At 34.9% G+C, this 21,904-nt stretch overlaps 2 protein-coding genes and 1 long non-coding RNA gene across 4 annotated transcripts in view; all 3 read left to right on the top strand.

Moving 5' to 3' along the window:
* The window catches only part of LOC127864918 (uncharacterized), an 84,438-nt gene that overhangs the window by 19,002 nt on the left and 43,532 nt on the right, over positions 1-21,904 (top strand). The window lies entirely within an intron of this gene.
* The window catches only part of LOC127869349 (protein mono-ADP-ribosyltransferase PARP14-like), a 37,817-nt gene that overhangs the window by 7,658 nt on the left and 8,255 nt on the right, over positions 1-21,904 (top strand). The window contains exons 5-7 of one of the 2 annotated variants that reach the window (XM_052411863.1): positions 2,612-2,745; positions 2,975-3,017; positions 20,209-20,285. In XM_052411863.1, the coding sequence (XP_052267823.1) occupies positions 2,612-2,745; positions 2,975-3,017; positions 20,209-20,285 (254 nt within the window). Of the gene's footprint in view, positions 1-2,611; positions 2,746-2,974; positions 3,018-3,820; positions 3,898-20,208; positions 20,286-21,904 lie in introns of both variants that reach the window. The other variant, XM_052411861.1, reaches the window with a different exon arrangement.
* LOC127869374 (uncharacterized) lies at positions 6,091-6,858 on the top strand. Its single transcript, XR_008044536.1, has 3 exons — positions 6,091-6,150; positions 6,433-6,654; positions 6,834-6,858. It is a non-coding gene; the product is annotated as an uncharacterized LOC127869374 (long non-coding RNA).

Raw genomic sequence — 21,904 nt, 5'->3', positions numbered from 1 at the left:
ACACACCACTATAACATACCATTATAACACACCACTATAACACACCACTATAACACACCACTATATCACACCATTATAACACCACTATATCACACCATTATAACACACCACTATAACACACCACTATATCACACCATTATAACACACCACTATAACACACCACTAGAACTCATTACTATAGCACACCACTATAACACCGTTCTTTGTAAATTTGATGAACAAAATAACTCAGTTACAGACTCTTAACGAAAAGATCATGGATTTAACGGACAACGAGGATATGCTCGAGGAAGTTTTACAATCTGAGAAATGCATGCGCGAGTTAGATTCGAGATCTGAGAAACATTCAACCATCACAGCAAGAACCTAATTTAGTTGGTGCAGTAGACAAATCAGCATCCTAAGTATCTTTACCGCAATAACTCGCAATTTTCACTGCCTATCGCCGTCGGAATTCAGTCGGCAACCGCAAACTTAGATTCACAGGGTAATTTTATCGGGTCAGATTATCATTTTTACCCGTCTTCTCAAAATACAATCACAGAAGAGCAGGAGAAGCAATTGAAATCATCTCCACTTCATGTGAAAACACCAAGTTTTAAAATGGAACGCTGTGTACATAATCTGAAACATACGCAACGTTTGAAGAAGAGCGAGGAGACCGCTACGACTCATAAGTTTTTCGACCTTCAGAGCAATCAAAACCGATCTTACCAGAAACTTCCAAGATGCCGGTCAGATCAATCGACGACAACGTAGATAATGAAATCGACGACTAACAGTTAATTCTGGATCGACATATGATCCGGATGAAGCGACAAAACCGACGGTCAAAACAAAGGTGTCGCACCGACAACATTTCTGATAGGGTGGTGAAGAGAGTCAGTGGGCGGAGCAAATACGAAAGCGTTGGTCGATTAATAATCGAGCTCCTTTCGTGTCCGAAATCTACAGAGACATATCTGTCTAAAGACCGAGACGTCCCAACTCACAGCGACACTTACGCCTACCCCACCAGATCCTACAAACAACGGAAGGCTTAAGAGCGGCATCGGGGAAGCGAAAATCTCTCGAGGCGCACAACCGCCCCAATGACACAGACCGCCTGGTGGCCTAAAGTGTTAAACGTCTTGAGGCTATGGTTCGTCAGTAACGACGCCAGGGGCGAACTATGGAATTGTGCCGCGAGGAGCACGGACCAGTATGAAAGACGTCAGTTCCTTTGTGCTCAAAGCGGCAGGAAATGCTGAGCGCGAGAGGCCTGAGTGCCGATTCAGAAAAAGAGAAGCAAATAAAACGCGTTTCTTTCCGAAAACATTTCCACACCGAGAGAAGTAGAAGTGACCTAATCAGTAGAGTCCGGATTCAAAACAGAACGGCGTCTTTTACAAAATCAAGTTCAAACACTATTTTGGACAGTAGCGAACATCGTTTCGAGGCCAGATTGCAATCGCATAATATCGTGAAATTCATCGAATCTTTATTGTAACGTGATACCGAACGTCATCACGGATCGCATGGTGCATCATCGTCTCTATTATCAGCCCAGAAAAGTCACGCTAGAAGGTCCCCGAATGCTCAAAGTGGAATTGACAAACGGAGCATCATAGAGGAAGCCGGAAAAGCATCAATTCGCCACACAAAAATCGAAGTAAATTTATCGGTTATTATTCTAACGAAAGATCGTCGCCAACTATAACTGTACAGAAAACGTCAGAGCCTCATAAACAAGAAGCTTAAATGTGCTATGCTTAAGTCCCCATTCTAACCACAAGAATCGCCTTATTCGAGCTTGTGCTTAAATAAACTTATTACTAAATTGTATCCCATATAAATAAACAATGAGAGACTGAATTCTTAACACAAGCAGTTTGATAACATTGACACTTAATTATAATGTGCTGTTATATCTATTTGTTATTTTGTTATATGTCGTAAATTAATATCAGTATATTTGTGTTTTCTTTTTTTCGCGGTCGGGAGAATGCTGTGATTTGGCGCGTCATCGACGGCGCGAACGTTCACGTTTTGAAGACGTCATTATTATTTTTATTGTTGTTTATTATTGTTAGTTGTACATTTAAAATGTTAGTAAAAGAAAGGTCGAGCCTGGATTGCGCTTCAAGTCTTATTTCACAATCGAACTTCAGTTATTATATACAACTATTATACGATACCCGACAGTATAATTGTTAAAGTAAACCCGTTTGCCATGAGCATGACACGTGTTACAAAAATATAATACTCGTCCATTTGCTTTACCATAGTTATAAGCTTATGCATCACGCACCATAATACGATGGTCCTCATGAAATTTTATCATATATGATTACAAACGATCACGACCTTATTTATTCAGTTATCTGAGTTATTTTTCCTAATTAGAGTTTTTATCACTCACAATTTGAACTTGACTTACACCAACAGACAGGACAATGGCGATCGTAAAATATACAATAGTTTTGATTGAATTTCAGTTAAAAAATCCAACATAAATACTCAACTACTTTAATCTATCAGCCCGATATAAATCAAGCATTTCAGTGGAAAGGAAATACATGTTCAATGCACTTCCCATGCAGTATATGTTAATCTGTTCTTAATCTTCCAGAATTGATCGATTCCACTGCCACCTCAACAGAAGACCAACCAGCGGTTAATACCAATGTCGTTATAAAGTTAGACAACTCGCTGTTTTGGACCAGGCGACCTCTAAAACCGAAACGATGGACAAACAGAGGAGGGGTAATGTTTGAATAACGAACAATATATTGATCAGAATATAAGGAAACACCTTATTACAAATATAAGGTGACCATTTAACGTACATGTTGTAACAACACAATGTTAAATGGTCTGATTTTATCAGACACATATTGTACGTTACAAGTGAGTTGTTATAACTGAAAATGCGCTTTACAATCTTGCTTTAATACTTTGTTATACAAATAACACAAATATTACATTTATTCAGGAGATTCATGGGGATCTTCCAATTCAAACTGACGAATATTCTCGTACGTAGCTTTTGTTTTATCCTTCAATTGAACTTACCATTACAACACTTACTTGTGTACATTTTACATTTCCGAATGTAAATATTGTTAATGCCCCGAAGGAGGTCATACAGTAGTGTAGTCTTACAGTCCGTCCTTGGGTTTGTAAAACAAGCGATTAAGATTTCGTTATCACTAAGTTAATTGTAAATTATTGTGAGAATTTTATTAATATTTTGAATTTTCTTTCTCATGGCATGATAATATGTTTATTTTCCTCCTCCTCTGTGAACGGTTAACACCGTCATACAAACAAGAGACCAGTTTCACAATACTACCATTTTTGCTATTTTAGACACACATATGTATTGTATGTTTTCAGTTACATGTTTGATATTTTCATATATATGATCGAAAAGTCATTTTTGTTTGCAATATTTTCATAAACATTTGGTAAAAGTCTGATATTTGTGGGAGACGAAACGGCCTCTAAATATTATAGCTAAAATTTCTATTCGGTATTTATACTATTTAAATTAGTACTATAAAAATGGCATTACGGTCAGCCTCGTTCAGGAAATCCGCGAGTCACGTGACTTCGCGCTCTATCGATTTTTGCTTATTGTGAAAATGGTCTATACATGACCCAGCTCAACAAATTATTATGTCTCGTGCTGATTTTACATTTTATATCAGATATTGTTCTTCATGATCAGACAATGTGTTACTAACAGCTCCACTTGCGCTTGAAAAACCGCATGCTTCGGAGCATATGTCACATCCAATAACAAATCTTATTTTATAAAGATTCAAATTTGTTTTAGATGGTTTGCCGTTTAAAATACATGTAACAGAGCGTACAACCCTACATATTGTCACCGGTGATGTAACTCAACAACAGGTAGCCGTCGTTTTCAAATGCTGTTGTTTAATAGCTTTCAGAAAGGAAGTTATGTGCTTACATTACATTAACAAAATTCATGTATTTTTTTGGTAATTTAAATCAGAGTAAACATTAGATTTACATTCACGTGTTTTCAAATGTTTGAACGCAATAAGGAAAGGTAAGTCATCTAATCACGAGCATGTTGAAACCCGCTAAGTTTTGCTCCAAATGCTTATTCATGAACTATGCATTACATTTGACAACTTAATCGTCGTATTAATATAAGTTATGTACGTTTGATTGGTGGTCGCAATACCGGACGGGTGATGTTTCCTTCGGATACTCCCGCTTAACCCCACCCCCTCCCCACAACACACACAATACATTTCTGTCAAAATCCCAATATTCGAGCTATAATAAATTTCGCGCCCTTACGTTCGTCAGTAAATTAGTAAATTAGTAGGGAGAACTGGGCCTACGCCGGGTCCTCACAAATAATAGATATTTCGAATGAAATTTCATCGGTGTAAGCAGGCAATCAGACAAAAAACGTGTGTTTCTCTGGGTCATGTTAACTTTTATTTCATCGATATACCTTTAAATGAACTACTCGATGAAGCGCAATTATTTCGTTTCTCACATGTCCATTGGTCAGTTGGACGTCGTGGTTCGGTAGGTAGATACGTCGGCAAGTTTGTAAGTATACCGTGTGTTTCGTTTCTGAAGAACGCTTGACCGACAACCATGAAACGGTGTTACAATGGTTTGGAGCCAAGACAAACTCCATTCCGATGTTATGGTGAACAGAACCAAAAGTCAAGGTGACATGCCACTGTAGGTGTGCCCCATGACATCTTGAAAAATGGAGTTAACGTAAGGTCATGCCAATCATTATTGTAATTAGTTTAAAAAAAGGGGATCCGCCTATCCATTTAATCGATCAAGGTCAGTGTTCTGTACAAGGAAATTTGTTTCGGCAGTATAAATTGTAAACGCAATGACGAACGAATATTCAAAGCGGTCTGGTGGTTAGATTGATAAAAAAAGCAAATTTTTGATTTTCAGTTTGCCAGGTCAGAGGTCATTGTCATATGAGCTTGTATCAAGAAATCAATTTATACATGGTCTCTAAAGAATGCTTTGAATAAGAATTCTTAATTAATAAGCTGATAACTTGGAGTAAACAATGACGGCTATTGCTTTTGAATGAAGCATTTAAAAGGTCAAGGTCACATATGCTTGTAACTGGAAATTCGTTTTCTGCATATTTTCATGACAACGCTTTGACTTGCGATTAAGCAATTTGGTGGATTAAATACTTTTGCAGAAAGTTACACGCCTTTGTAGATTTGGGTCGTCTGATCAAACAAATATTAAAGATCACAGTTGCTTGTTTATTAAATCGGTTGTCTGAGAATATAAAGATAAATCTTAAGATCATAAAAATAATAATCTGGCTAGGTTTGAGAAAAAATTTCCCATAACGGTTTATATCTATTTTTTATATGGACACATTTGCTGCAAGTCGTTAATATATATTTTTGCTTCCGGGCCAGATACCTACTAACGAGATATAATTAAACACAAATTCCATATAAGAATGGCAAAATATGATATATTCACTCGGTACACCGTACATGTGTCATATGTAGAAGTATGTTCAAACCAAACAGATAATACTAAATTCCAAATAATCGTATTTGTAAAATGAAAGAATCCATAAAACCGTATAATACCGTTGTATGAATGAGCCCTACTTATATATATGTTAATATCTTTGATCGCAATAACTTTGATTTATTCGAACTTTAACGAACGCAAACAAGGAGTAAGTCGTTAAAACGAAGGCTGAGATCTGTACCTCTATGTTATCTTTATACATTCATTCTTTTCGTGAAATTGCGATATACGAGAGACAACAGTGCTATAAGTTAGTGAAAAGCATTTTTTTCTCAGAAACCTCTGATACGTTATTTATACTGCAGTTGATAGAGATATAGAGTTACCGCATATTGAACTCTTTCGAACTAAATGAGCTCTGGCCTTTTAAGGCGGATGTGATTGTGAACGTCTGCGATTCTTATCCAACTAAACGTGGAAGATTGTCCACAGACATCATTCGAGCTGGAAATATTATGCAAGAATGGACAAATCTAGGAAGTCTTGAGTTTGGCGAGGTAAAGAGCACAGGGGCTGGAAAAGGTAAGCCTTAGGTCTAAATGCGTGTATCACGTTATTGGACCTTCAAAAGAGTGTGACTTTGTTACGGTAAGGCACAACATGTGTGCTTTGTTTTTCGTAGAAATATAAGGTTTTGTGAACGTATTGATGATTTAAATACAAACATCAAAACAACTACCAATATAACAACATGTGATTTTGAATTTCTTCGTTATGTGATTTTGTCGTGTGTCTTATTGTATTGCACTTAGTCTTTCATTTCTTTTAGAAGACCTCATACATAGAGATGCTAAATGATATACGTCTGATGAAACTTGCGATATTGATATTATTGCCAATACTTATCTTTGACATTGAAATTTTCTTCAGAACTTGAAAACGATTGCTGATCTTGTCAGAGGTTGCCTCGAGAAAACCGTACAAGACGGGTACACTTCCATTGTGTTCCCAGTGCTTAACCAAGGAAGATTGAGAGCCGACAAAGTGGCTGAAGCTATGGTGAAAGCAGTTGTCCAGTTTTGTAATAAACCGCACGAAAACATATCGGATATATTGATTGTCATATATTACACTGACAAATTTACTGAGAATGTAAGTCAATGGACGATTGATCTATAATATAAAAATTTAAAATCAGATCGTAAAGTATCTATAATAGTTATTAAAAACAAATTTCACGAAAGTTTAAATTTAAGAAACTTTTAGTATATCCGTATTAAAATGGACTTATTCTCGTATATAAGAAATTCATATTATACATTTTATTACAGGTATTTGAACAAACAATTCCAACACTGCTGCAATTGCTATGCCTACAGAAGGTAAATTGATATAGCTCAATATTAAAAAACCTTTTAATGTTAAAATAGAAAGTAATACATATACTAATTTTCAACGTTCACTGCACACATTATCTATATCCAATTACATGGGTTTTAGCCAATTCTAATCTCCAGTAGTAGGAAGGAGGACGGCTGTATACGTCGAGCGAAACACTTTGGAGCACACAGACGCCGAACATCGCGGTGTTCAAAATAGTTGCCAAGGGCAAATTCAAGATCTAATGACACAAATTAAAGATTGTCGAAGTCGAAATCCCGTCGGAAGTAATACCTTTAGTCGGAAACACATACGTTTTATAGTAATAATCCATTGTTATGAAGATTGTTTACATAAAGTAACTCTGCTTTTGGAAACGTTTTTAACACCTTTATTGCATTATTTACATAAATTCTGAAAGAACGCAGAACTGTCTGATTGTGCGTCACATGTGTAAATCCGTGTAAACACTACCCAAGTATAATTACCGGGAAGCTGGCGGTTAGGAATAACTTACATTGTGTTGCTCTCTAACGGTTGTTTATTGCGAATATTTATCTTCACACGAATAAATAATTGTTTGAACATTTATTTCGACTTGTGTCATATTTCAAAACGGATGGAACAAGCGTAACACTATATTAACATCTATTTGAAAGCTATAAGTAATCAAGTATTTAAAACGGTATTACCTCAAAGGAAAGGTCCGTAACATTTTGGTGGTACAGCGGTGCGATTGAAGTTTTAAACTCAGTCCAGCGATATGAATCCGACGCTTATCTGCGTTTAAAATGAAATAAAACTGGCGCATGTTGAAAAGGCACTATCGATAATATATAAGGCATTAAAAGTACATTTGTATGCATATGTGCTCACAAATACTTACTATAGGTCTCTACAAAACAAAGAAATTGCAACAAAATGGCTGGAAATTAGGTTGTTTTTGTCACGAAGAAGAATTATAAAGTTGCTGCTCACATAAGGTTTCCTATTCTTTTCCAGATGGTATCCATGTTTTCCTAACATGGTCATTAAAAACGCAAATTTCTCCACAATTTTTTTTTCCGGAGAAACCCTGCTGAGAGGTTATGACAGACATGTGTAAGTTTGTATAAATCCTTTAATTATTGTAGTGGCTTGCAAATTAAACCACTTTTTCTCCCCTAAATGCCTGAACATGGCCCATTTTGCCCGATTATCTACTTCAGGGAGTCACATTTCGCTCATTTTTTAAGAACATTTGTCAGGAGTTTTTCTACATGTAGGCCTATACCTTTGTTATCAATGTTAATAAACAGTTGTTTGAAATTGGACTTTGTAATTTTTTAATTTTTCCAATTTACTTACCCTATGTAAGTTCAGGCTAAAATATACAAAGCTACTCGGATGGTATTATGCTGCTCACAAGGTATCGGGTTTCCTTGGGTGTGATCAGGACACAATATATTCAGTTTAAATAGTTTCGAGTGTTTTTTTTTTCGATATCACGAGTCTTGTTTCACATTAAATACATACCATGACGTCACTACATTGCGTCACTACATTCATATGTATAACTAGCGTCCTCACACTTATCAAGGGCGTGTATACTTCGATATTGCACGCAGAGAATACAACAATCAGATCGCAAATTTGTCATTAAGCTCCAATAATACAATACTAATCAGATTAAGTATGAACGAATGAATAAATATTACATTTCAAAGAAAATATTGCATTTATTCTAAGCATCCTTTCATTCAAGTTCAATGTTTAAATGTGACGATACGATACAATAGAACGGATTTTGAAAATTTGTGACGATAGTAATAAAATAAGTCATATCGAATCCCATGGGCTGGAATATATATCTATATGATGAAAGTGAATTCATAATCGACTATTTGCGATGCTCAACAACAACTATGTATGTAAAACACTTAACAATGAGAAAAATATCAGAAAATAAAATTTTCACAATTTTCAAGAGTTCGATTTCGCAAATTTGTGCAAAGATATACATTTTATGTTAAAGAAACAACCTAGTAAAACACATAAACGGCTTCTGTCTCTCCTATGCACTTAAGAGAAACCCAGTGATATTATGTGCATTTTTCAATGTTGAATTGAGCTGAAAAGAATTAACAGGTCAAAAGAGTAAGATAAAATGTGGTAACTGAGCAATTATTTGCAACTCACCAGTTGTTTATAAAAAAAATATATATATTATATTCGATATTTTACATGACTGTACAGTCCTCTTAGCCTATAGGAACTGTCTTTTTGTTAGGATCGGAGTAAATGTTCGTGTGTCGTATGAATAGGTATGAACGAATCTGCAATAAAACTAAATTTAGATTCACATCGTACATGCATGGTCAGTTGTCAAACGAAAGTACGGTTGATATTAAATGCATTATTTTCCTCTTTCCGAGATATTGTATAAGTATATTGATGCTGAATTAGCAAATATAAGTGTATATGAAGTGAAAACACTAAAAATAAACAACGGTTGCGAAAGACACCTATACACAGAGCATATACTGTTAAATGCACATAATAGTAGATTGAAGTCCGGGCCAGTCAATTAGAACAATCGATAGTCCGACCTGCAAGATACTCTTTAACAGCTGTAAACGATTTCCTACAATGCATCAATGCTCCTCTATTAGAAATAAGCTCAAGCAAATAGAAAACTAATTGTTTTGGCAAATGAAAATACCTTAATATGTTTGAACAAGTAATACATGCCGATACTATTTAATCGGTATTGACATCCTAGCCCACAGAACAACCAACCGTTAGAAATTAGTTTCTATCACTGGATACGATAAATTGCGTGAACGTACCATGATCATGTTAAATGTCGTGTTAACATTGCGTGAATATTAAGTTGATAAATATCAATCTCAATAAAATATACTGTCAGTATATATAACAAGAGCACCACAAAGCGGGTGCCAACGCTCGGCTGCGGGTGCAGTTTTGAATAAATGACAGCTTGTCAGAAGTTTTTTTAGAGTTCACAGTGATCTTGACCTTTGACCTAGTGACCCAAAATGGGTGTGGCGTGTTAACTCATCAAGGTGCAGCTACATATGAAATTTCAAAGTTGTAGGTGGAAGCACTTTGATTTTAGAGCCAATGTTAAGGTTTTAGCACGACGCGGACGGCAGACGCCGGACGACGAGTTGGCTATGACAATACCTCGGGTTTTCTCCGAAAACAACTGAGCTAAAAATTACGCAAGTAAGAACTGTAAAATGACAAAACGTTACCAGTTATTACACGCCTAATACAGATAGATTTAATAATATAATAATAATAATAATAATAATAATAATAATAATAATAATAATAATAATAATAACTTTATTTCATGAAGAATTCACATTAAGAAATAATTTATTTTTTACAATGTGGTCTTCAGTAACAAAACACAAGTATATATTTTGAAACATGCATACGAACATACAAGGGAAAAAAGAAAATGAACAATACAGTTAAATGTTATAATAACTTCCTTATCAATTCCGACGACGTCGACGACGACGAAGACAACGACGACGATGATAATGATGACGATGATGATTATGATAATACAAAATATGCAAAATATGATACAAAATCAATCTTTCAAAAATTAAACTTTCAAATAAATCACATCAGACACATCACAACAAAGTATTAACATAGAAAAATAAACAAATGAGCATACATATATATCAATGATTTGTTTGTAGGTATTCTTTTAATTTTATTTTGAATGTAGTATTCAAAGACACTTGTCGGATGCTTATTGGAATTGAATTCCATATGGTTCGTGACCGAAACGAAAACGCTCGTTTTCCATAATTTGTTTTAAACGAAATAGATGATATATCAGTTTGTGTGATGGATCTAAGAGCGTACACATTGTTATTTGAGATATGTATAACATTATTGAAAAAAGAGGGCATTGCGCCTATTACAAACTTATGAACAATAGATCCAGTTAGGAAAGTACATCTGTTATTGAATGTCAACCAACCAAGTTCTTTGAATAAGGGAGCTGAAGGAGTTGAATATGGTTTATTCAGTATTATTTTAGCAGCTCGTTTTTGTATCGAATGTATTTTACGTAAGTGTGACTGTGTTGCTGAGCACCATAATGCGCAACAATAATCCATAGTCGTTAATATATATGAGTTGTAAAATAGTTTGTTTGTTTCTTAGTTAATAAAATAGTTAATTCGTTTTAATAAGGCCAGTTTAAAGTTAAGTTTACGACATACACTGTTTATGTGAGATTGCCATGTAAGATGCTCATCAATCGTAACTCCTAGTAAAATTAAATTCTTTGGTTTGTTCAAGGAGAATGCCATTAATATTAAGTCTAAGCTTGTCAGTAGAACAACGAGCTTTTGATAAAAGCATACATTTAGTTTTGTTTGGATGAATTGACATATAATTAGAGGAACACCATGTTGCTATTCTGTCCAAATCTTTTTGCAATTTTAATTGTATATTATATATACAATATATTATATATACAATATATATATATTATATAATGTATGTTATAATCCGATACGTGTAATGTTGAATCGTCTGCGTAAAGATCAATTGTTAAATTTTTAACGAAGGATGGGATGTCATTAATGTAAATAAGAAATAAAATTGGCCCAAGTATAGAGCCTTGTGGTACACCGGTTTTGATATATTGAAACGACGATTGCCTGGAACCTATTTTAATACACTGTCTTCTATTAGAAAGATAAGATTTCATTAAAGCTAGAGCATTGTCAGAAAAATGGTACATGCTGAGTTTTTCAAGTAAAATATCATGATCTACTAAATCGAAAGCTTTCCGGAGATCCAGGAAAATTGACCCAACCATGCGACCAGAATCAATATACTGTAACCAAGAATCTACAAGGCGAATCAAGGATGTTTGACAGGAATGATTTTGGCGGAAACCAGAATGGTAACTGTGGAGTAGTTAATGCTTGTCAAGATATGATTTAAGTTGATTTGTAATGTGTCTCTCAAATATCTTCGAAATTGTTGTGAGAATAGAAATTGGTCTATAATTGTTAAGATCACTTTTATCTGCACCTTTATGTATTGGCAAAACATATGCATCTTTAAGCTGGTCAGGAAAAATTCCAGCATTTATACAATTATTAATAATAGAAGTAATCGGACATACAATGGTATCCCCACAATATTTGAGAATTTTAGCGCCAATATTGTCTATTCCGGCAGCTTTGGATATTTTGAGAGAGTCTATTATTTTCCGAACGTCAATTATCGTAATTTGAGGAATGTCAAATACATTCATTTCTATTTTTTGTTTAAAAATGTTTTAAAAGTTTGATAAATGTGTGGGTCATATTTTCTTTTCGAAACTATATGGGAAATGTTGATAAAATGATTGTTAAATTCTTCTAAGATATCATCAACATTTTCAATATCTTAATTATTTATCCTTATTTTTGTTGGAAGAGTTAGTGAAGTTTGTGGTTTTGTTAAAGCATTATGAGTATTCCATAGATGCTGAACTGATGCATTTTCCTTCACCGATTGGTTATAAAACTGCTTCTTATTTTTCTTATTAAGAATGTTACACGATTTCGCTGTTTCTTGTATTCATCTTTTTTATGATGCTTTTTTAACCAATCGCGAACTTTGATTTCTTGTCTAATTTCCGCTGTAAACCAACTGAGCAGACGATCAGATTTTATTCTTTTTGTTTTTAATGGTGCGTGAACGTTTAGCGCTTCATTGATTTTATTTAGTAAATAACTTAGTGAAGTATTTGGATTTGCTATTGTTTCAACATGTTCTACATTTGACATTAATACATAATTTTGAAAGTTTGATTTATTGAAATTTTTGAATTGCCTATATTCCTTTGTTAAATGCGTGTTTTTAGATAGTTTATAACGTGTCTTTCGGGTGAAACACACTGGAAAGTGGTCACTTATACTATAGGACGATACAAACATTTCCATGATTCGATCCGGACGATTAGTATACAAATGATCAATTATAGTGTTTGATGAGTTTGTTATTCGTGTTGGTTGCCTGACCATTTGTTGGAGTCCATTTGCTATTACAAAAGAAGACCATTTACTATTACTGAACACATCTTTGTCAGAAAAAAAAATTATGTTAAAATCTTCTTATATATAAAATTCTTTATCCATTAAGTTATTAGCATTTTTAAAATTAGATTTATATGTCGATATCCATTCAATTGTAGAATCCGGTGGTCTGTATACAAAGTTTATTAAGAATGATTTTGTTTGAGGAAACATTATTTCAATCCAAACTGATTCTAAAGAATTTACGTTCAAGTCCAATCTATGTTGGAAAGGTATGTTATCTTTAATATAAATTAATATGCCTCCACCCGTTCGAATGTTTCTGTCGCGGCGAATAATATTATAATTTGGAATTTGTATATCACTATCTAATATTTCAGCATTCAAAAATGTTTCAATAAGTCCTAATATGTGAATATCCGAATTATAAAGTACATATTTGATTTCACCAATCTTTGGTAATATGTGTTGAATGTTTAAACAAACAACATGTAATCCACTATTAGTGAAATTAAAATCCAAAGTTGACTCTGTAATAATACTACAATTTTCATTAGAAAAACAATTCTCTTTTTCAATGGTAGTGCTTCTTTTTAATAGCGTATTTTTATCATTTATAGTTGATACTAAGTAGACAGCTTTATTTGATACAATCGTATTTAAAATGCTAGTGTCAGAATCACATTTGCATACACAGTTATTACATTCTATACATAAGTTATTTAAAACGTCAAATTTATTATAATAAACAGTACCGCTCTCAGGATTTGAAATGTGTGATGGCCTCGTGCGAATGTCCTATGCAGCCCGTTGTTCAGTTGGGGCCGTGCTCTGACGGTGATATTGTCCGTATCTCCTAGACTCGGACCACAAGTTGGTATGGTTACTGTATGATCGACGCCATTTCCGGTAGCAGTCATTTGTGTCGTGATTATTCAAGCCACACACATTGCAATATGCTTTTGGCGTCATTCGTCGTCCCTGAAGAGAGTCAAACCGTCGTTGATCAGTTGCTATGCTGTTTCCGGCAACTTGTCGCGTGATTGGTATTTCACGATGGATCGCCGCAATAAGAACACTTGTTCCAGACCTATTCAAATGAATACCATCCCGAAAATAGAAATTCCTGGCAGTAGTTCCATTCCCGAACACAAACGATTGATGACAGTCGATAATTTGCGCCTTAAATTCATCACTTAACTGCTTTAAAAGATCATTCAATGGAACGACATTAGCGTCAGTTCGCGGACAGACAGTACATATGAAGATATGACACGATGATGATTTATTTTGAATGTCCTGCAGTAGAGCTTTGGCATCAATGTACAACGTCTTTTGGGAGGAACCGGAAGCGGCATCATTACCGCCCGCATACACCACTATTTTTTCGTACTGAGTATAATTCAGTTTATTTAGTTGCGACTGAATCCCGTTAAGAGTGTTTCCAGGACAAGTGCGTATATCAACGTCGCGTTTTAACCCGAACTTTTTGATTCCTTTCAAAATCGAGTCTCCAATGATGAGAGTTCTCCGTGGTTCAATGCTAGCAGGGGATGGAAATGTGCTTGCTGAAAGATCTGCACGAAGCTTGTTTCTCTGTTTATAATGGATGGTAATTGGTTTGTAGCTTGTGACTGTACTGAATGATGATTTTCTTTCTTGTGATCTGTAATAGCAGACAACTGAGTTTTGATAGAGTCGGAAAACGATTGCCATCTTTTGAGAAGTTCTTCATTTAGTACACTCATTTGGGTTTTAACTGACTCTGATTCTTCAGCAACGTCCTGCATTTTTGAGGAAATATCATTACAGCAAAGACTATGGTGTTTTTTGAGGCCGCAAGTGATGTCTTTAAAGGGATCTTTTCACGCTTTGGTAAATTGACAAAATTGAAAAAAGTTGTTTCAGATTCGTAAGTTTTCGTTTTAGTTATGATATTTGTGAGGAAACAGTAATACTGAACATTAACCATGCTCTAATATAGCCATTATATGCATCTTTTGACGATTTTAAAACCTAAAAATTATAAAGCGTTGCAACGCGAAACGATTGAATAATTTGGAGAGTTCTGTTTTTGTCGTTAAATTTTGTGAAACTACGAAGATTGCTTATATAAGATATAAAATACGTCAAGAATATGTACTCGGCGGAATAGCTCAGTAGGCTAAAGCGTTTTTACTTCAGGACTCTGGCAGGACTCCAGGGGTCACTGGTTCGAAACCTGCTCCGGGCAATGTTCTTTTCCTTTTTTTAATTTTTTTCTTGATTTTTTACTGGAGCTTTTACGATCCAATGTTTACATTTATCAATGTAAAGCATTTAATGAATAAGTTAAAAAAATGCCAAAATCTGTGAAAAGGCCCCTTTAAGTTCTTCCATTTGAGCCGACGTTTTCTTTACCTGTTCTTTTAATTCATATTTAAGTTCGAGTATTTGTTCAGAAACAGATTTCATAAAGTCAGTCAAAATACCCTTGATATCTGATTCCTGGCTCTGGATAGAATGACGAATTTGCTTCTCTTTGCGAACAACTTGTATAGTCTCATTCAATTTGCGCAACTCATTGTCATGGACATCAGACTCATGGTGGTCACTCGAGGGTTTTGCCGTCTTGTTATTTACCGACATAAGAAGTTGTTTTAAAGAATTGTTTATATCTGTTGGTGTTATTTGTTCAGGCAATAACATGTCTTCTATGTTCTTTAACATGACTGGAAGGTGAACGTCGGTTAACTTCTGCGCATTTTTTCCATTAATCAGACATGAGCTTTTTGTGTGGTATAAGTTCAACGTGTAGATAGATTGTCGCCCTGTACTTAATTTGTACTGTGTTTCTACCAAATTCCCTTGTTTATCATGTATCGGTATTTTGAAGCATTTAAATGGAAGAGAAGTGTCACCAAAAAATTTATCAACCGCAAACTTGAAGCATTCAAACATACCGGTATTTAGTAATAATCGCAGTCCACCTCCAGTCTCGTACACAACAACATCTTGGTCCGTAGCGGCAAGCTTTTTCTGCAGCGATTTACTCACGTTTAATGAATATGTTCTCTCCTGGTATCCGCTTTCATGGCTTTGTGGAACTTATGTTAAAACCGCTGTTCCGGGACTTCCCACTATTTCATCCATTTTACTTCGTTATTGGTACGGGATTCCCACAAAATTTACATCATATTATTCACTGACTTATACAGAATCATTTCTACATTTTCACAAATTTATATCTCGTTTTTAAAACTTGAAAATATCATTATTATAGATTTGATACACACTTTATCCCTGTTATGTCCAACTTCAGTTGTCTCGAACAAAGACGCATCTATTTGTTTCCATCCTTGACCTCCGCATTCTAGTGAGGTCAAGTGAGTTCGGTGGCCACTAGTACTACCCTATAGTTCGCAGTAACTGGACAGTTGCACATCGTCGTATATCCTTAGTGGTTACATGTTAAACGTGAATAAAAATTCAAATACGGAAAAAAAACACAGTCCGAAAATTTAGAGACAAAAATTAAATAATTAACTATTCGAAAATTACAATTATGTTAAGTAATAGCAATAACGCAATGCACACTATTGGCAAACGGGCAAAGAACACTTTTGTCCCCCCTAGGGGGAATTTTATAGACCCTATTTGTTTAATCCTCTATATCCACTGAGTCTCATGACACATTGTTTGCATTTGGCCAGCGGGGCGTTATGAAGAAATTTAACTTTAAAATGTATGAGTGTAAAACGTTTTTTTATTTTTATTTTAGATTACCTTTCATACAAAAAGCAAACTTCTTAAGAAAACAACGTATCTTAACATTCCTTAATAAAAAATATATTGTAATAATTCACAGCCTAAGCCTTATGTTTATATAATTATATTTTCTATTAAAATATATGAAACACATATATATTTAACACATTTTTGTATATGATTCACATTTCTTTAACGCTTGTGTGTCAAACATATTATTTCAGATAATAATCACATAATAATATCAAACAATATGCCAACAAGCTTGGTTAAATAATGACAATAATCAATGTTACAATTATTAGTCATGATAAAATACTGATAAAATAATGATGATAAAAAAGATAGCAAACATAAGACTTCATCTCTCAGGCAAATAATAGACCGATTAATGCTCCACGTAGAGGATAGTTATTACCTGATAATGTTTTTTCATCTTAAATAAAGTTACTATTATTATTATGATTATTATTATTGTTATAATAATAAAAATAATAATAATAATAATGATGATGATTATCAACATCATCATCATCATCATCATCATCATCATCATCATCATCAGCATCATCATCATCATCATCATCATATTATTATTATAATTATTATTATTATTATTATTATTATTATTATTATTATTACTATTTAATACTTTCAAATCAAAGTGTAACTAACGATTTGCCATTTTTCATTTTGATAGTTAAGACACAGAATTTATGTCACTGAGTATCAAACACTTCATTAAGCAAATTGTCAAGTTTAATGATATCATCATTTTCATCCTCATACTGGTTTTATCCTCTTGCAACTTTGTACAGAGTATGTGCATAAGCTCACGCGAGACAATGTCACTATCAATCCACACATATTCGTTTCCGTCTGCACCAAGTTTCCAGCCACTATTTGGAACATCAGGCATGCAGGGATTTCTTTCATGGGCGTGTTACAAATATATGTTTGGTAATTAGCACGTCATGTTAAGTGTTGCTTTACATGGAGGTAACAAACACAAACCCATTGTGTCGCATGAGTTCAGAATATTACCTTTGATCTCACTTCCCTTACAGAATGTAACAACTGGAGCTTATTTACATCCGAGTAATTTGGCTTTTCATTCATATCACATACATGATACTCAACTTCCAGAACAAGTTATCTACTACCTCAAGTAGGTAGGCAGCTGCTTCAGGTTTAGATTGAACACCAGATGATAAACAATACAACTCATCCAGTCCGTTTTCCACATCAAATGGGTTTGTAAAGTTCATCAACTACTTTCGTAACAGATGTTTCACTTTCCTGAAAGTGAGATGGTTCAAAATCTTTGTGTACTGATCTCAGCAGCTATGTGATTTGTAGAGCAGCTTCAACATACTGGGCCTTGCAGTGTCGTGTGGTTGACCAGCGAAAGTAGGCAGAATAGTTCCTACTGAACCAATTAAAGCCACCAATTGCATTTAACGTGTTTGTTAATTGTGGGTCAACTGGGTTCCTTGAAATAGGAACAGATAATCGACTTACACTGAATCCATTTCTGGAAACGCTTCAACAGCAGTCTTTATAGGCCTTCTATTTAAAGCTTGTTGGCCCGTAGAGCTCGATTATAGTGCCTTCCGGACATCACTTTATCCAGTGACCCACTGGCGCATATGCTTGACTCAATAAATACCTCCGCGAACCCACTTCCTTTGAGCATGCTTACAAGTGTGCTAAAAAGGGAAGAAATTGTATAAAAAAACTCTCATACACACACTCACTTTGCTGTACTGTTCAGAATACTGCCAACACAACGAATCGGCATTTTTTAGCCACGACTAAATCAAAAGTGACAATGGTGTTAGTTCGGCCTACTTCTTTGGTTGCAGAAACCGATGTATACAGAATATGGTGCACAGTAGAATTTTCACTGAATGAAACATTTACAGGTAGCTAGCAAATATATATTCAACGGTGGTTTGTTTAATTTGTGTTGGCTTAGCAGTGTTTGATTACCAGCCGGTAATAGATGGGAAGTCTGATTCTCAAAGGAACTGCCAATCACTCTACAGTAAAACCAGATGAATGTGTTTAAATCCACTGTCTGAAGTCTTACTCGGGTCGTTTAATTTCAGAATAAAAAAGTTTGGTTCAACTTTCGGGTTAGCATATCAAGGTCTGATACATAACTCCTTTTTGTGACTGTGTTATCTTGTGAGCTACCTGAGTTCATCTCATCATTGACTTCGACGAATAAGCCTAAGGTCTCTTGCAACACAATGTCATGTGTGGAATGTATTGTGGCAGCACCAGATGGCGTTTCTTTATTCAGATCGAAGTTATCCCAGCAAAAGTGCATAACATTATTGTGTTCAGTTGATATGTTTTGGGTAATTTTTTTCCAGACTTTATGACTGCGTTATGCATGATGTTTTTAAGCGTCATCATCCGTGTGTATGAATGAGCATGCCCATAGCGGTTCAAAATTGTTGTAATTTCTGCATTTCCTGTAAGATGACGGACAGTGATTGGCAGGAGGATATGTTTTGGCATCAACCACTCACTATTGCTAACTGCATAACATAAATATTCAGCAAAGGACCTTTCATATCGTTTAACTTTGGTGCTAACATGATTTGCCCTGATGCTTGACTTGGCCGATATAACCGACACATAAAAGTTGAAAACCTTTGTTGAAGGATGCCGTTCCCCTAAAATTAACCATTTGGCTGATGGTGGCCATGGCATAGAACACGAATTCTAGCGAGATTTAAAAATGTATCTGCGTAGTATCATCGCACTTTCATAAAGTCGTCTTTCGTCAGATGCAGTAAGTTCAAAAGCTGTTTCTACCACCCTTCCCCCTTTATCAGCCCCATACACTAGTTCTGATGTTGTGTTTGAAGATTCAGGCTGCAAAAATCTGATGTGTTTATTAATATTTTGAATTTTCTTTCTCATGGCATGATAATATGTTTATTTTCCTCCTCCTCTGTGAACGGTTAACACCGTCATACAAACAAGAGACCAGTTTCACAATACTACCATTTTTGCTATTTTAGACACACATATGTATTGTATGTTTTCAGTTACATGTTTGATATTTTCATATATATGATCGAAAAGTCATTTTTGTTTGCAATATTTTCATAAACATTTGGTAAAAGTCTGATATTTGTGGGAGACGAAACGGCCTCTAAATATTATAGCTAAAATTTCTATTCGGTATTTATACTATTTAAATTAGTACTATAAAAAATGGCATTACGGTCAGCCTCGTTCAGGAAATCCGCGAGTCACGTGACTTCGCGCTCTTATCGATTTTTGCTTATTGTGAAAATGGTCTATACATGACCCAGCTCAACAAATTATTATGTCTCGTGCTGATTTTACATTTTATATCAGATATTTGTTCTTCATGATCAGACAATGTGTTACTAACAGCTCCACTTGCGCTTGAAAAACCGCATGCTTCGGAGCATATGTCACATCCAATAACAAATCTTATTTTATAAAGATTCAATATTTGTTTTAGATGGTTTGCCGTTTAAAATACATGTAACAGAGCGTACAACCCTACATATTGTCACCGGTGATGTAACTCAACAACAGGTAGCCGTCGTTTTCAAATGCTGTTGTTTAATAGCTTTCAGAAAGGAAGTTAATGTGCTTACATTACATTAACAAAATTCATGTATTTTTTGGTAATTTAAATCAGAGTAAACATTAGATTTACATTCACGTGTTTTCAAATGTTTGAACGCAATAAGGAAAGGTAAGTCATCTAATCACGAGCATGTTGAAACCCGCTAAGTTTGCTCCAAATGCTTATTCATGAACTATGCATTACATTTGACAACTTAATCGTCGTATTAATATCAAGTTATGTACGTTTGATTGGTGGTCGCAATACCGGACGGGTGATGTTTCCTTCGGATACTCCCGCTTAACCCCACCCCCTCCCCACAACACACACAAATACATTTCTGTCAAAATCCCAATATTCGAGCTATAATAAATTTCGCCCTTACGTTCGTCAGTAAATTAGTAAATTAGTAAGGAGAACTGGAGCCTACGCCGGGTCCTCACAAATAATAGATATTTCGAATGAAATTTCATCGGTGTAAGCAGGCAAATCAGACAAAAACGTGTTTCTCTGGTCATGTTAACTTTTATTTCATCGATATACCTTTAAATGAACTACTCGATGAAGCGCAATTATTTCGTTTTCTCACATGTCCATTGGTCAGTTGGACGGTCGGTGGTTCGGTAGGTAGATACGTCGGCAGGTTTGTAAGTATACCGTTTGTTTCGTTTCTGAAGAACGCTTGACCGACAACCATGAAACGTGTTACAATGGTTTGGAGCCAAGACAAACTCATTCCGATTGTTATGTGAACAGACCAAAAGTCAAGGTGACATGCCACTGTAGGTTTGTGCCCGCATGACATCTTGAAAATGAGTTAACGTAAGGTCATGCCAATCATTATTGTAATTAGTTTAAAAAAGGGGGATCCGCCTATCCATTTAATCGATCAAGGTCAGTGTTCTGTACAAGGAAATTTGTTTCGGCAGTATAAATTGTAAACGCAATGACGAACGAATATTCAAAGCGGTCTGGTGGTTAGATTGATAAAAAAGCAAATTTTGATTTTCAGTTTGCCAGGTCAGAGGTCATTGTCATATGAGCTTGTATCAAGAAATCAATTTATACATGGTCTCTAAAGAATGCTTTGAATAAAAATTCTTAATTAATAAGCTGATAACTTGGAGTAAACAATGACGGCTATTGCTTTTGAATGAAGCATTTAAAAGGTCAAGGTCACATATGCTTGTAACTGGAAATTCGTTTCTGCATATTTTCATGACAACGCTTTGACTTGCGATTAAGCAATTTGGTGGATTAAATACTTTTGCAGAAAGTTACACGCCTTTGTAGATTTGGGTCGTCTGATCAAACAAATATTAAAGATCACAGTTGCTTGTTTTATTAAATCGGTTTCTGAGATATAAAGATAAATCTTAAGATCATAAAAATAATAATCTGGCTAGGTTTGAGAAAAAATTTCCCATAACGGTTTATATCTATTTTTTATATGGACACATTTGCTGCAAGTCGGTTAATATATATTTTTGCTTCCGGGCCAGATAACCTATCTAAACGAGATATAATTAAACACAAATTCCATATAAGATGCAAAATATGATATATTCACTCGGTACACGTACAT

This window comes from Dreissena polymorpha, chromosome 1 (genome assembly GCF_020536995.1).
Source record: "Dreissena polymorpha isolate Duluth1 chromosome 1, UMN_Dpol_1.0, whole genome shotgun sequence".
Classification (NCBI taxonomy): Eukaryota; Metazoa; Mollusca; class Bivalvia; order Myida; family Dreissenidae; genus Dreissena; species Dreissena polymorpha.
Note: the sequence above shows the minus strand (reverse complement) of the source record. Positions and strands in the feature narration are given on the sequence as shown.